At 41.1% G+C, this 14,332-nt stretch overlaps 1 protein-coding gene across 1 annotated transcript in view; it reads left to right on the forward strand.

The window, feature by feature from the left end:
- Nucleotides 1-9,866, forward strand: part of Zc3h12b (zinc finger CCCH-type containing 12B) — a 35,159-nt gene extending 25,293 nt beyond the window's left edge. The window contains 5 exon segments of the mRNA XM_032890025.1: nucleotides 2,637-2,776; nucleotides 5,165-5,399; nucleotides 5,986-6,092; nucleotides 7,245-7,397; nucleotides 7,400-9,866. Coding sequence (XP_032745916.1) covers nucleotides 2,637-2,776; nucleotides 5,165-5,399; nucleotides 5,986-6,092; nucleotides 7,245-7,397; nucleotides 7,400-8,664 — 1,900 coding nt within the window. The 3' untranslated portion in view covers nucleotides 8,665-9,866.
- Nucleotides 9,867-14,332: the final 4,466 nt, after the last annotated feature.

The following is a 14,332-nucleotide window of genomic DNA, read 5'->3' on the forward strand; positions in this document are numbered from 1 at the left end:
AAATGTTGTCACTTTGATATATATATATATATATAGTTACATTGTAAAAATTTTAATGAACATGGAATAATGATGTCCTATGCTTTTGCAAACGTCCTCAGTGTTTATAGTGTTTATTATCCTACTACCCATGAAGGATCAAACCCTAATACCATTCAGTGAGTAGAAAATAAATTGCTGTAACAGCAACATTAAATTATATAACATATAAAATATACATAAAATCAATTACATAAAAACCTAATGCTGTATCAATTACCACAAAGCCAGAAGTGGCAAAATTACTGCATAGTGTACTATAAAGATATAGTTTGGATTTTTTTCATAAAGGTTTTTATTGATTCTTTGGGAATTTCATATGACATACCCCAGTCATGCTCATTTCTCAGTCCTTTCATGTCTGCCCCCTCCATTGTGACTCCCCTAAAGTAAAAACAACAGAAGTCTAATTTGTGTTATCTAGATTCTCACTGGAGCACGGTCAAACTCTCAGTGGCCTGCCCCTTAAATAGAACCGAGTCCTTCCCCTCCCACACACCTGCCATAAGCCATCAATTAGGGACAGATACACTTCAGCATCCTTGTCACACTTTTTAAGAGTTCTCTTCAACGCTTGCTGTTTAGGCCCTTACTTTGCGGGGAGGGGGAAGGAGGAAGGGGGAAGGGTTGTCACAAAAGCCTTCTCCATCCCTCTTCCTCAACTATGGATCTGCAGTCATCAATATCACTGCAAAAGTAGCTTCCTTGTTCATTACGGTAAGAGCAGCTCAGATCATGGACTTCCACATGGTTTCTGGCAAAAGCACAGACCAGGAACACTACCCCCAGCTGCAGAAGGACCACGGACACCAATATAGCCTCCTGTGGCAGCATGGCCCAGGGACAACAACTCAGCTTCTGGCTGTAGCAATGACCATGGATCTCCTCATGGCCTTGCATGTAACAGGAGCCACAGGCTTCAAACAAGGCTCTCAGCTATATATACCATTGACCCCTCAGTGGCAGCATAGACTATGGACCTCAACATGGCCTCAGACGGCTACACAGGCCACTCACATCAGCATGACTCCCAGCACAAGCAGCAAAGCCCAAGGCTTCAGTCAGCAGCACAGATCACGTACAACCACATGGATCACAGGCTTTATCACGGCCTGGGGCAGAGTATGGATCTTAGACATGAACATGATCTCGAGTATGTAGTATCATGGACCATAGTGGTCCTTTGCAGAGGTCCAATCCAGGAAGTGAACCATCCCTTATCTTGGCCTCCATCGTTGCCCAGAACCAGGACAATCCCACAGCTGGGTGGCATGTTTGGGGGCTGAGTCTGCTTCTGCATGAGCTCAGGACTGCTGTACCCAGCCCAGCTGATTCTAACTGGGCAGCTGTCGACCTCAGGCCTCTCTCTCATCACGGCCTTTCTGTCTCTAGTTCTGCCTTTCTTCACAGCGCAATTACCACACCTCACATACTTGTTCGTTGTAGTGATGCCTGACTCATGAGGCTGGCTTTTGCCCTCCACCTCCTGGGTTTAAAAAAAAAGTTTATTTTATATGTATAAAATAAACCGTAGCTGTCTTCAGACACACCAGAAGAGGGCATCAGATCTCATCACAGATGGTTGTGAGCCACCATGTGGTTGCTGGGGATTGAACTCAGGACCTCTGGAAGAGCAGTCAGTGCTCTTAACCTCTGAGCCATCTCTCCAATCCCTCCTGGATTTTTAAAATTACACAGTGTGTGTGGAAATAATTTTTTTTCTTAGGGCATCATGTTCTGATTATAAAAGAAATGCTTGACTTTGGAGGAAATTTTAGGCATAGAAGAAGAGCATATTTATTTTGTCATTTTCACTGTCATTTTAAATTTAATATATGTGCTTAATGACTGGGAGTATGTCACAGAAGAGGCTTCTCTAACATTTGTAAGGCCATGAATTTAACAATAGAGTGGTGTGCATGAGTGCGTGCGATCATGCATATGTGTTTAAGCTGAACATCAACTATGTTCCATATAAACTTTCCTAATCATCTGAAAAGTACCCTTCTTTTTCAATCTGTTATGAACACCCACATCTTTGAGTAAAGGTGGCAACAGAAATAGAAAGGAGGAAGTGAAGCTAATAGTAGTTGTAGCCTGCTCTAAGTTGTGAGTTGTTATTAATCGCCCTTGGAAATTTGTAATACAACAGTGAAATAAAAAGAATACAGTTTTCTCTTTTAAAAAGTATTTTTGACCTAGAGATGTGACTTAATAGTAAGCTTGTGATGGTCCTGAGTTTAATTATCTGCATATATATATATATACACATATATATATAAAATGTATGTATGTATGTATACATATATGTATATGTTTGGCATCATCAAAAAATGTTAGTCAGGAATGATGTTAGTACTTTTTAATCTCTGTACTTGGGAGAATGATGCAAGAGCTTCACCAAAAGCTGGAAGCCAGGCTCTAGATAGTGAATTTTAAGCCAGTAGTCTGAGCTATATAGTGCAAAAAAAAAAATGCATGAGAAAAGAAATGAAAACATCTGTCACTAATCCCAGCACGGAGAAGCGCACTGGTAAAGAGTTTCTTTTTGCTGTCATTATTAACCTTTTGTCTCTTGCCCTCTAATGTTTCTGAAGCCATGGGAATAAAGAAGAATTCTCCTGCAGAGGAATACAGCTCGCGGTGGATTGGTTTCTAGACAAAGGCCATAAAGACATCACTGTATTTGTACCAGCATGGAGAAAGGAGCAATCCCGCCCTGATGCGCCGATTACAGGTATTATTTTAAATTAAAAAACAAAAACCCAAAAACTTTTCCTCGACAGTCAAAGCTAAAAAGCTAGTTTGGAGAGAGGCAGATGGTCCCAACTTAGATAATTGCTTTTCTAAGTTAAGTATGCTTAAAATGTCTTTTAGTGAGTGCATTTTTTTATAAAGTGATCCATGTGAAACAATCCTTGTTTTGTGGTATGTGATAGTTAAATAAAAATTTACATTTGGAAAACTACAGATCATATAGTTGTGAAAAAGAACATTATTTTTATGGACATCTGCACACTCCTGCAATCCCAGTACTCAATAGACTTAGGCAAGAGCATGGCGAGTTTGAGGCTAACCTGCACTTTATAGTGAGTAACAGGACAGCCTGTTTGAGCATAGATTTCAGACAGTAGGGAACAAGTATGGTTATGAATATAACTGATTTTTTCAAGAAATTAAAGGTTACATGATATACAGGCAATCTTATTTTTGTATCAGAGAAACAACTGTGGGGTTTTCAAGTTAGGGAGAACAGAGAGGAGAAAAAGTCCCTAGACAGGAAAATCCAATTAGTGTCTGAGACAAAGAGGCTCAGAACCTAGGGATGATCCTAGTGTTTAAAAAGCTCTAAAAAGATGTTTTCACTTCGTTCCTTTTGCATAAGAAAAAATAGACAATAAATGTGCAATGACACACTTAGCTGGGTTATGCTTATCTTTATATTAGCGCAGTTCTAAAATTAACTTTTAAAGAGGCCTTTATGGGGAAAGGGGTTCATGAAAATAAAGGTGCCTAAACGTCACAGGAATTGTGCTGTGCACCTCGTGCTGGTAGCTCAGTCACTACATTGCCCATACACGGAAGATGTGCTCTGTATAGCACTGAAGAACATACAGATCTCAGTCTCCTGATTACCACCATCTCATTCCTGACGTCACTACTCAGAAAGTACCGTGAGTGGGTGCTTAAGTTCTGTCCTGAGCTGTCTGTATCTGCAGAGCAGGCCCAAGCCCCAGTGTGAGAGTTGATCTCAGTGCTCTTCAATCCCCAGGAAGCAAGTTTTCTCTCCCCTAAACAATTGCGTCGGGTTGGGATTTCAGCTCAGTGGTAGAGCGCTTGCCTAGGAAGCGCAAGGCCCTGGGTTCGGTCCCCAGCTCGGAAAAAAAAAAAAAAAACAAAAAAAAAAAACAAGTGCGTCCAAAATAGTCAGCAAGATGACTCAGCAGGTAAAGGCACTTACTGCCAAGTCTGAAAACCTGATTTTAATCGCTGGGAACCAAATGGTGGAAAGAGAACTCACACCCACACGTGCGCGCGCGCGCGCGCGCGCGCACACACACACACACACACACACACACACACACACATGATCGCACCCCCATGCGCACACCGCACAACTACTTAAATGCTATAGCTTGTTGTCCTACCTTAGTTTTGTCTTTCTTTCAGGTAAAAATAAAAAACAAAAGTCTTCACGAGTGATGGCTTGCTCTCCTGACAGACACAGCCTTTGCTATTTCTGAACTTAAACAGTCAAGAAGCCAGGCTAGGGACGAAGATGTGGATCAGTGGTAGAACACTTGCCTACTATGCTTTTGAGTTTGGGTTTCCACCTCCGCACCACAGCGGGGAAAATCTGATGCTCCAGACAAAGAGCAAAACAAATATCAAGAATACTAGAGTAAGCTTGGCACTCACGTGTTATCCCAGCTCTTAGACCATTAAGATAGAAAAATCTGAAACCCCAGGAGAGCCTGGGCTGCATAGTAAGACTGTCTTAAAACAAAAACAAAAACAAAAAGGAATGTTGTACCATGTGTTAGTTCTTACTCTTTGTAATAGTATTTTTTTAAATTACATGTGTCGGAATCTAGGGTTGTTTTTTGGTTTTCTTATTTGTTTTACCGAAAGAAAAACTAAAGTGTAAAAGAGAAGATGGCTTATCAAAGATCACACAATTCTATTTAATGTCTCAGCCAGAAAATTAGCACACTTGTTCTCCAATTAAAAATAAATCCTTGGGCTGGAGAGATGGCCCAGCAGTTAAGAGCACTGACTACTCTTCCAGAGGTCCTGAGTTCAAATCCCAGCAACCACATGGTAGGTAGCTCACAACAATCTATAGTGGGATCTGATGTCCCCTTTGGCACGAGGTATACATGCAAGTAGAACACTCATACACACAAAATAAATATACCTAAAAAATTAAAAAATGTGCTGTGGCTCTCAATCATCTGTAATGGGATCTGCTGCCCTCTTCTGGTGTACATGAAGATAGCAGCAAATTAAACCCTTAAAAAAAAAATCCTTTATCTAGTACTAACTCTTGTTTGGATAATATGGGAATAGCACAGTTCATTTCCAAAGATGATTTCTACTATGTGGCATAAACATATTTTGATAGATCAAGATATTCTACGTAAACTGGAGAAGGAAAAGATTCTCGTCTTCACGCCATCCCGAAGAGTCCAAGGCCGAAGGGTGGTCTGCTATGATGATCGGTTCATAGTCAAATTGGCTTTTGATTCTGATGGCATCATTGTGTCCAATGATAACTACCGAGACCTTCAAGTTGAAAAGCCAGAATGGAAGAAGTTTATAGAGGAACGGTTGCTGATGTATTCTTTTGTGAATGATAAGTGAGTTTCTTTCTACACCGTTGTGTACAAATTACTGGTAGTAATGCATTACACTTCAATAAACGTATCAGACACTGTATACCACGAATTGTGCTGGTTTGCTCTAAAGATAAAAGACTGAATAGGAAGCAGGACTCACCATCAAGGGGCTCAAAGTATATAAGAAGAAAGGTAGAGATAGGGTAGAGAGAAAATAATGACAGGATGTTAGAAGTTGCTTTGTCTTTTGAAGTGAATTTTTACAGCATAAAGAGGGCTGCTGGGTATGACATGTGAAAAGAACACTATGAACAAATCTATAAAGGTATGAAAGTGGCTGGTATACTGGGGAAACCAACATTCATGCCAGTATGACTGCTGTATATAGTCTATGAAAAAATGGTGCACAAGGAAATAATCCTTTCTGGGTGATCAATTAGAAACAAAGGGAAGAAATGCTATGTTAACAGAAGAGAGATGGAAGCTGGAAAGCACAATTAGAATGCTATGACTGCAGTGTAGGCAAGAGAGAAGGAAAGCCTGAACTCTTATAAACGGTGGTAGGGACAGCAAGACATACATTCACCTTGTGTTGGCTTACTTTCAGGTTTATGCCACCAGATGATCCTCTTGGACGCCATGGTCCAAGCCTTGAGAATTTCTTAAGAAAGAGACCTGTGGTTCCTGAGCATAAAAAGCAACCGTGTCCTTATGGTAAGTACTTCTGGATAGAATTAAGTTCTGTACTAAGGGAAGCCCACAGATTCTTTGAGTAATTTTCCTTTTCAGATTTCTATTTCAAGTGAGAAATCTTGGCGTGTCCACTTTCCATGAGTGAAAATCTGTGTCTTTATGTACTCTGTTAGGTGCACAAAGAACCACCCTAGAAACTTCACAAGGAAAGGGTAACTAGACTTGAAGTTGGGAAATAGTTGTCACTTGTTAACAAACCAAGTTGTCGTTTGTTAAAATGTGCTCTAGATGCCTAAGCCCTGAGTGATGTTGCCAGGAGTAAGGACATGCAGAAACTATATAGCCTACAAAGTAGAAGGGGCAATTTCCAAGGGTCGACCCCAAACAAGATCATATTTCTTAGGCAGGTGACTATGCCTTCTATCAACTCACTCTACCATTTTCCTTCTGATTTGTACTTCTGTTGCTTCCACTGTTTCTCATTTGTATATTTAAACTGTAGCTTTCTTAAGTATTATTGTGCTCATACCAAAACCCCTGCTACAAGGTTTGTGAGCCTAACAATGCAACATGAGCTATTTCCGCTATTTTGGATATTTGAGCTTGTTGAATAATCACTTGTTGAGGGGTGTGGCTTTTTTTCCTCAATTCATGTGTGTTGTCTCATTTCATCTTTACAATACTCCTGTAATATAGACACAGTTATGAAACTAGTTTACCAAAGAGAAAAATGAGCCTTAGGAAATAGTTACTTGTCTAGGTTACACCGTAAAGGATATAGCTGGAATCGAAACTTAGCTCTCACTGGCTTCCAAATTTGTGCTCCTTGCACTGCATCATTCTGCTTTCTGTTCCTCTAGGCTGCCTCAACATACAGATTTTGCCTAAGAAAAGTTGTCCATCACCAGAAAAATGAGGCTAGTCCACAGCTCAGCTCTTAGCTCTTACACTGCAGTTTCCTCCGGAGCTTTCCACTCACTTCCTCTCCCTTCACAGTATGTGGTGACTCCTTGGTGTTGTCTGTCTCTCATCTTTGTGGAGAGTTCATTTTCCGCTTTAACCCCGAACAGTATAACTCTAACCTGAGTGGTCAGATTGTTTAGGACAATGTCTGGCACAGAGGGTTACACCACTATGAAAGAGAGAGTCTTACTCCAAGGCATTATTTTTCAGGCAAAAAATGTACCTACGGCCACAAGTGCAAATACTATCATCCGGAGCGGGCCAACCAACCCCAGCGTTCGGTGGCTGATGAGCTCCGCATCAGTGCCAAACTGTCCACAGTGAAAATAATGAGTGAAGACACCCTGGCCAAATGTGGCACAGGATGTCTACTGCCAAAGGTGAGATAACCTCAGAGATCAAACGTGTGGCCTCCAAGCGCCAATCAGATCCCAGCATCCGGTCTGTGGCTGTAGAGCCTGAGGAGTGGCTGTCCATTGCCCGTAAACCGGAGGCCAGTTCTGTCCCTTCACTTGTGACCGCTTTAAGTGTCCCTACAATCCCTCCCCCCAAAAGCCATGCAGTGGGTGCACTCAACACCCGTTCAGCCAGCAGCCCAGTGCCAGGGTCCTCCCATTTTCCCCATCAAAAGGCCTCTTTGGAACACATGGTCAGCATGCAATATCCACCTATCCTGGTTACCAACAGCCATGGCACCCCTATTAACTACAATGAGCAATACCCAAAGTTTGAGACCATGGGGGACCATGACTACTATTCAGTGTTAAGCGACTTCTCCAAGCTGAGCATCAACAACATGCATAATCATGAATATTATATGGCTGAGGCAAACCAAGGGGTATATGTTCGGAATCCTGGCCTATGTACCGACAGTCACATGAGCCATACCAGGAATGACAACTATTCCTCTTACAACAACTTGTACTTGGCTGTAGCTGATACCCATCCTGAAGGCACTTTGAAGCTGCACCGCGCAGCATCCCATAACCATCTTCAGCCTTTCTCCCATGGTTACCATGAAGCCTTAGCGAGAGTTCAAAGTTATGGTTCAGAAGATTCCAAGCAAGCACCTCACAAGCAGTCAGTCCCTCACTTAGCTCTGCATACCCAGAATCCAGCAACTGGAGCACACTCTAGCTGTCCTGGAGACTACACCATGCCTCCCAATATCCATCCCGTGGGACCCTCCCAGCCAGGCCGTGCTCTGGTGATGACTCGGATGGACAGCATTTCTGACTCCCGCCTCTATGACAGCAACCCCATGAGGCAAAGGCGGCCTCCTCTGTGCAGGGAACAGCATGCTAGCTGGGACCCATTGCCTTGTACAGCCGACTCCTACGGATACCACTCCTACCCCTTAGGTAACAGCCTCATGCAACCATGTTATGAACCAGTCATGGTAAGGAGCATGCCTGAAAAAATGGAGCAGCTTTGGAGGAATCCTTGGGTTGGAATGTGCAATGATTCTAGGGAGCATATGATACCAGAGCATCAATATCAGACGTACAAGAACCTCTGCAACATCTTCCCTTCTAACATTGTTCTCGCAGTGATGGAGAAGAATCCCCACACAGCAGATGCTCAACAACTGGCAGCCTTGATTGTTGCCAAGCTTAGGGCTGCACGTTGACATGACATAGGACTTATTCCTTTACATAAATATGAATACTATTAATACATTGAGACTATAATTCTAGTAAGTAATAATTTGTGTTGTGCTTTTCAAATTAGAGTACTTCTATCTTTTAAGTACATAACAACTCTGTGAGGTAGATCTCAGTAACATTCGATTTTATAGAAAAGGAAACAACGCGTGATGCTTGCAAATGACAGCAAGACACACACCTAGGTTCTCTGGCCCAATGTCCCATGCCCTTTCCCATCAAAGTGTGGAGATAATGGGGGACAAAACCCAGGAGGCCTACGTGCACAAGAAACCCCAAGGGAACTCATTACTATACCTTTCTTTCAATTTTCTTTTTTTAATTTTTTGAGACAGTTTTTGAGACCTTGTAACCCTGGTTTCCTGAAACTTGCTATGTCGATCAGGCTGACCTGAACTCAGAGAGCCACTATCCTCTGCCTACAGAATCCTGGGATTGAAGGTGTATGCCACCACACCTGTGATTTTTCTGTCACACATTCCCTATTATAAAGTGTGGATCATCTGTCCAATTTAGAAAGCAAATACCTGAGGATCAGATTGCATTGTGAATTAACCTTTAAGGTTCTTTTATAGACATATTTAAAATCAAAAGTAAAAAGATTTTATTGCATGGATATCTGATCATTCAATATCTTTAACCAAGTATAGGGTCATATTGAGGCTTCTAGAGAAATAATTGAACCTTCCTCTTAGCAATTCTACTGCATGTATGAATTTATGTATTTGGTTTCAGATGTGTTTATATCTCCGGTATCAACTTTTCTATAGTGATAATGAGATGGTAAGTTCTATACAGACTATAGTTTACATCTGTATAGATCACAAATACAACTTGATTTTGTCACATTTTATAGTTTCAATTAGAGTCGAAAGTGAAATCACATGGCAACATTTACATTTTGCTTTCTAAAGGCCCAGAGTAAAGCAGCTGTATTTCTTCTACATCTTTCACTTGACCACATTTATTAACCACTCTTAGCTTTCAGAAAGTCTCTTCACTTTAGCAAATTAGGGGTCAGGCTGAAGCCTTCTATAGAGGAACTCATCTATAAGCTCATGTTCAACGCTTAGTATGTATATGATACACAAGTGCTGAAGAGCTGGACCAGGACCAAGGGACTCACTAGCAGAATCTACTTCCCTTATCCCAGGAGGGATAGCACTAAGCGATATTCAACATTACAGGACAAAGTGTAGTGAAGGGGAGTGCATAGGCATAGAAGCTACTCTCTGTAGCTGCCCACCCTTTGAGCAATAAGATCAGTAGTTAATAGAGCAGAATTTCTTTAGGAAAACAAACCAGGGTATTTTCTAGGTGGCAAAAAGCAGTTTTCCAAAGGAGAAGTGTTCTGTTATGCACTTCAAATCCAAGCAAAGAGGGTGCACTGGATTAGATCATGAGATGCATTATTAAAGAAGGTATGATTTTTGGGCCAGGCAGCACCATTTGCACAATTTGAATCTTCCTCTAGGTAGAATCATTTGTAGCTGCGGCGCCCTCTAGAAGGGCATTTATTGTTTTGTTTTGTTTTGTTTTAAGATGCACTAAATGAGCCCTCCTTTCTGAATTCACTGTATATTTCAACATTTTGAACCATGACCAGCTCCCAATTTCTGAAGCTGGAACTTCCTAACTTCTCCAGTCCTTTTTCATGAGAGTTGAGAAGGCCTGGCCTTGGCCTTTTGTTTCTTCATGAGAAGGTGTAATACTGCCTATAAATGTTTCTTACTGTGAAACACTCTGAACGTGAGGCTGTAGTCAGGGTTGTTTCTGGTGGTTTGACAACGGCTTACATGCTGCTTTCCAGCGTTCTCTCTCTGTGAAAGTTGATCAATAGTACATCTGACCCAGTATTTGCTTAGCCACAATTTTACATCTACTCCTCCTACCCTCTAATTGTCTCATTCCCCAGTATACTGAGAAAGTGTAACGATATTTTCTATCAAGTTGGTCCATAGAAACTGACAGTTGCCACTGCGGCGCTTGGTATCTCACCCAAGCATCTCTTCATACCGTGAACTTCGTGGACCTTCTAAATCTGCCCCTTGACTAGATCAGGGTATTTGACAATCTTAGACTATTCTGATGCCTTTCTACCAATTAGTTCACCTTCCTACCAATGGCACTGCAGTGTCCATTAGCTTTCCGTTTTGCGGGAAAGTCCAAGATTCGTCTTGTCGGCTGCAATTCATCTGGAATATGTTTGTGTTTAAAATTCAAAATAATTGTAAGCTCCTCCCAGTAGGGGGACTTTTTTAAAGCTAGCGTATGTATTTTTTACTTTCTAAGAAAGGATTGCCATTCTTCTCTCCTTGTAAAATGTGTATGAACCAAAGCAGCTAAGAGCAATGCCTCAAATAACCAGAAATGACCTTTTGTTGATACAAATTGTATCTCTTTTTCTCCTGATTGTATAGAGACAAATATACAAAACTCATCTTAAACTATGTTTAGTACTTAATTTTCACCATATTTGTGGCACTGTGTGTCACAGGAAAGTAGCCCAGGGGTCACGAGGGAGCTTTTATTTCCAAAGGGCAGTAGTTTATAGACAAACACAGTTTTCAAGGCCTCTTTCTTGTTAGATGCACAACTGTTGTGTATACAATCTGCAACATTGTGACTCTCTTTAGCCTATTAAATTTAATATGTCCTTATAAAAGGGATTTTTATAAATTGTCAATAGTAATAAACCATATGTAAGAATCTTTAAGGAGCTGTATAAATATGAATGCATAAATCCAACTTGGTTCTTACATTAGAGAAACATTTTTTATATCAAGATCTGCATACTTCTTGACTTTTCCATTTTGTCTATAATTATACAATAGCAAATAAAGAAGAGCATTGAGACCTCGGTAGCACCCTTCAAGGGGCTAAGTGTGTGTCCTTTAGGATACTTACCTCCACATTCACAGCAGGGGTTAAGGCACAGCGTTCTGTGTGGTTTTCAAGAAGCAGCGGATTCTGTAAGAGGTGCTTTGTCATTTGAATTCCTTCACTGATTTTCTGACCTCATAGCAAATCTCTGCCTGTCCAGGCCTTAGACTTTGTAGTTTCTGATTTTGTTTTCTTGTTGTGACTTTATTATTGTTGTTGTTTTCATTTCCGCCTAAAGGAGAAATGTGACTCTGGAAGGGCATGGTCAATCCAGAGCACCCTTTCTATAAGACAGCTCAAAGAAAGAGGAGCCTTTTCAAAGGTAACATGGAACTATTGAACTCACTTAAGGTACCAGGTATGGAAGGGACAATGACAGATGCCTTATGGAAATGGTCTGTAAAACTTTTCTTCTAAGTAATGAAGCATATGGCATGATTTTTCTCCCCCTTTCTTATTCTCTCAACCCCTTCTAGTTTCTACTTCTCCACGATCCTTTTTTTTTAAGTCTCGGAATTAATAACCTTTATAAAACAATTCAATCATTAATATCTATTAATCTTTGTTACAGTTTCCCTCTAACACGGAACAGTTCGTTGTGAAGAGGCTCTCAGTTAACATTCTATCTGTGCTCTAAGTGTGCGGCTTTGTACAAGTGCCCTTCTTGAGGGCCAACAATTTCAATAGAGTTTGTTTTACTTTGTAAATCAGGTTTGGATTTGCACATGGAAAGTCATGCGAAGCTGTCCAAAGAGCCGTGCTCAGGTCTCCTCCTAACCCTTCTCTTCCACCTCCTTCCTAGTTTGCTTCTCTTCGGGTATGAAACTGAGGAGTGCATAACCTTCAACCAAAATGGCACTAGTGTTAGTTTTCATTCGAAACCAGTGTATTTCTAGAACTTGCTTGTCTAAAGTAGTCAATGCCTCTGTGAAGACTCAGCATATTTGATATCTATTGTATTATAGCTAGCTATACACATAGGCAGATTGACTATTTTTTAGTCCTGGTTTGTGTATCATTGAGCTATAGTAATTTGTTTTATCCATTTGTGGGATTAAACAGTATTGTTTAATGGTTGTAAACTTTTTATAAAACCACTTTGGGTTCCTTGTTTGACCCAAACATAATGTAAGTCTCAATGACAAAATACACAGAGCCAACGTGAGGTGAGTGAAAATATAACCCTTCCCCAGTTTTGTCTGCCTCTCTAATGCATGTGCAATGCTTTATACGATATTCTCACTAGCATGAATGTACTTAGAGGTTTTTATTTGTTTCGCCTATAATTGTGATGAAAATGCTGTATTGTTGACAACGATGAACTGTAAACCCATTAACTGCATAAACTTTGTCTACTAATCACTCATGGCTCTTTCTTTAAGAACATTAGCAACAAGAGATGGCACACAGATACACACACTCCAACTGGTTCCTGAAATACTAAGCATATGTCCTTTGGACACGCACTGTTAAATAAACAATGGGGCACAGATCCCCATCCCCGTCTCACGGAGTTCATCTGAATTTTACCAAAGTCTTCTGATTTTTGTGTGTTTCTTGGGGCTTTATGGATCAAACTCAGCCTTAACAAATGCTAGGTAAGCATTCTACCACTGAAGCACATCCTCAGCCTCTAGCTTTTTGATGAGAAAAAGCCTTGCTATGTACTTTAGACTGGCTTTGAACATCACACACACACACACACACACACACACACACACACACACACACACACCACAATTTGTATACGGCCATGACCTCTCAGTTCTTCTGATTTTGTCTTCCAAGTGCTAGGACTCCAGGTGTGCTTGGGAAATTCCCTTACTTTGTTTCCTTTTGTGACAAGGTTTGTGTATAGCTACCAGTCACATATTATAAAACATTATATGCTTCAGAAGGTCAGTTCGTTCTCTAAATACTTCCTGAAGACTGACCAGTGTCAGGCACTGGTCGGTATTCTTAGGAGATAGCACCCGATGTGGGATTTACCAATTTTTCCCCAGTAAACATTTGTGTGTGTGTTTGTGTAAAGTATATGTGTATGTGGTCTGTGCACATGTGTGGGAGTATGCACCTGTGTGTGCACATGTGGGGGCCAGGAAACCTCAAGGGTTTTCCTTTCTTGCTTTTCCCCTTATTGCCTTGAAACAAGGTATCTTCTGGAAATGGAGTCTCACCGTTCTGGCCAAGCTAGCTGCCCAGACAGCTCTTGGAATGCAGCTGTCATGCCCTCCAGTGCTGGGATACAGCCATGCCTGGACTTCATGCAAGTACTGGGGATTTGAACTCAGGTCCTCAAACACTCTTATCTACTGAGCCATTATCCCAGATCCCGAAAAGCCATTTTCTAACCTCTCCTGTTACATACGAGATAAATATCCTGAAGATTAAAAAAATGGCATGATTTGCCCAAGGTTGTTCCAGTTAAGTACTGGTGTATGCCTTGAACCTGTGTCTTTTTGCAGCTTTTACCTGTCCACCAGTGCATCTGAAACTCTATTTTGCATCAAAATAATCACATCTGTTGAAGTTATAGTCCTAGTTCTTCCTTCCAACCCCATGTTCCCAGAAATAAGATTCAGACTCAAAATATATTTACAAATACCTTGGCCATATGGCTAGACTCTTCTCTGACTAGATTCTAACTAAAATAACCCTATTTTAACCTACATTCTACCACATGGCTGGTTACCTGTGCTCAGGGACCTTATGTCCCTCTCCTCACATTTTCCCAGGTGGATCTTCCTGAGC

Source organism: Rattus rattus, chromosome X (genome assembly GCF_011064425.1).
Source record: "Rattus rattus isolate New Zealand chromosome X, Rrattus_CSIRO_v1, whole genome shotgun sequence".
In the NCBI taxonomy this organism is placed as follows: Eukaryota; Metazoa; Chordata; class Mammalia; order Rodentia; family Muridae; genus Rattus; species Rattus rattus.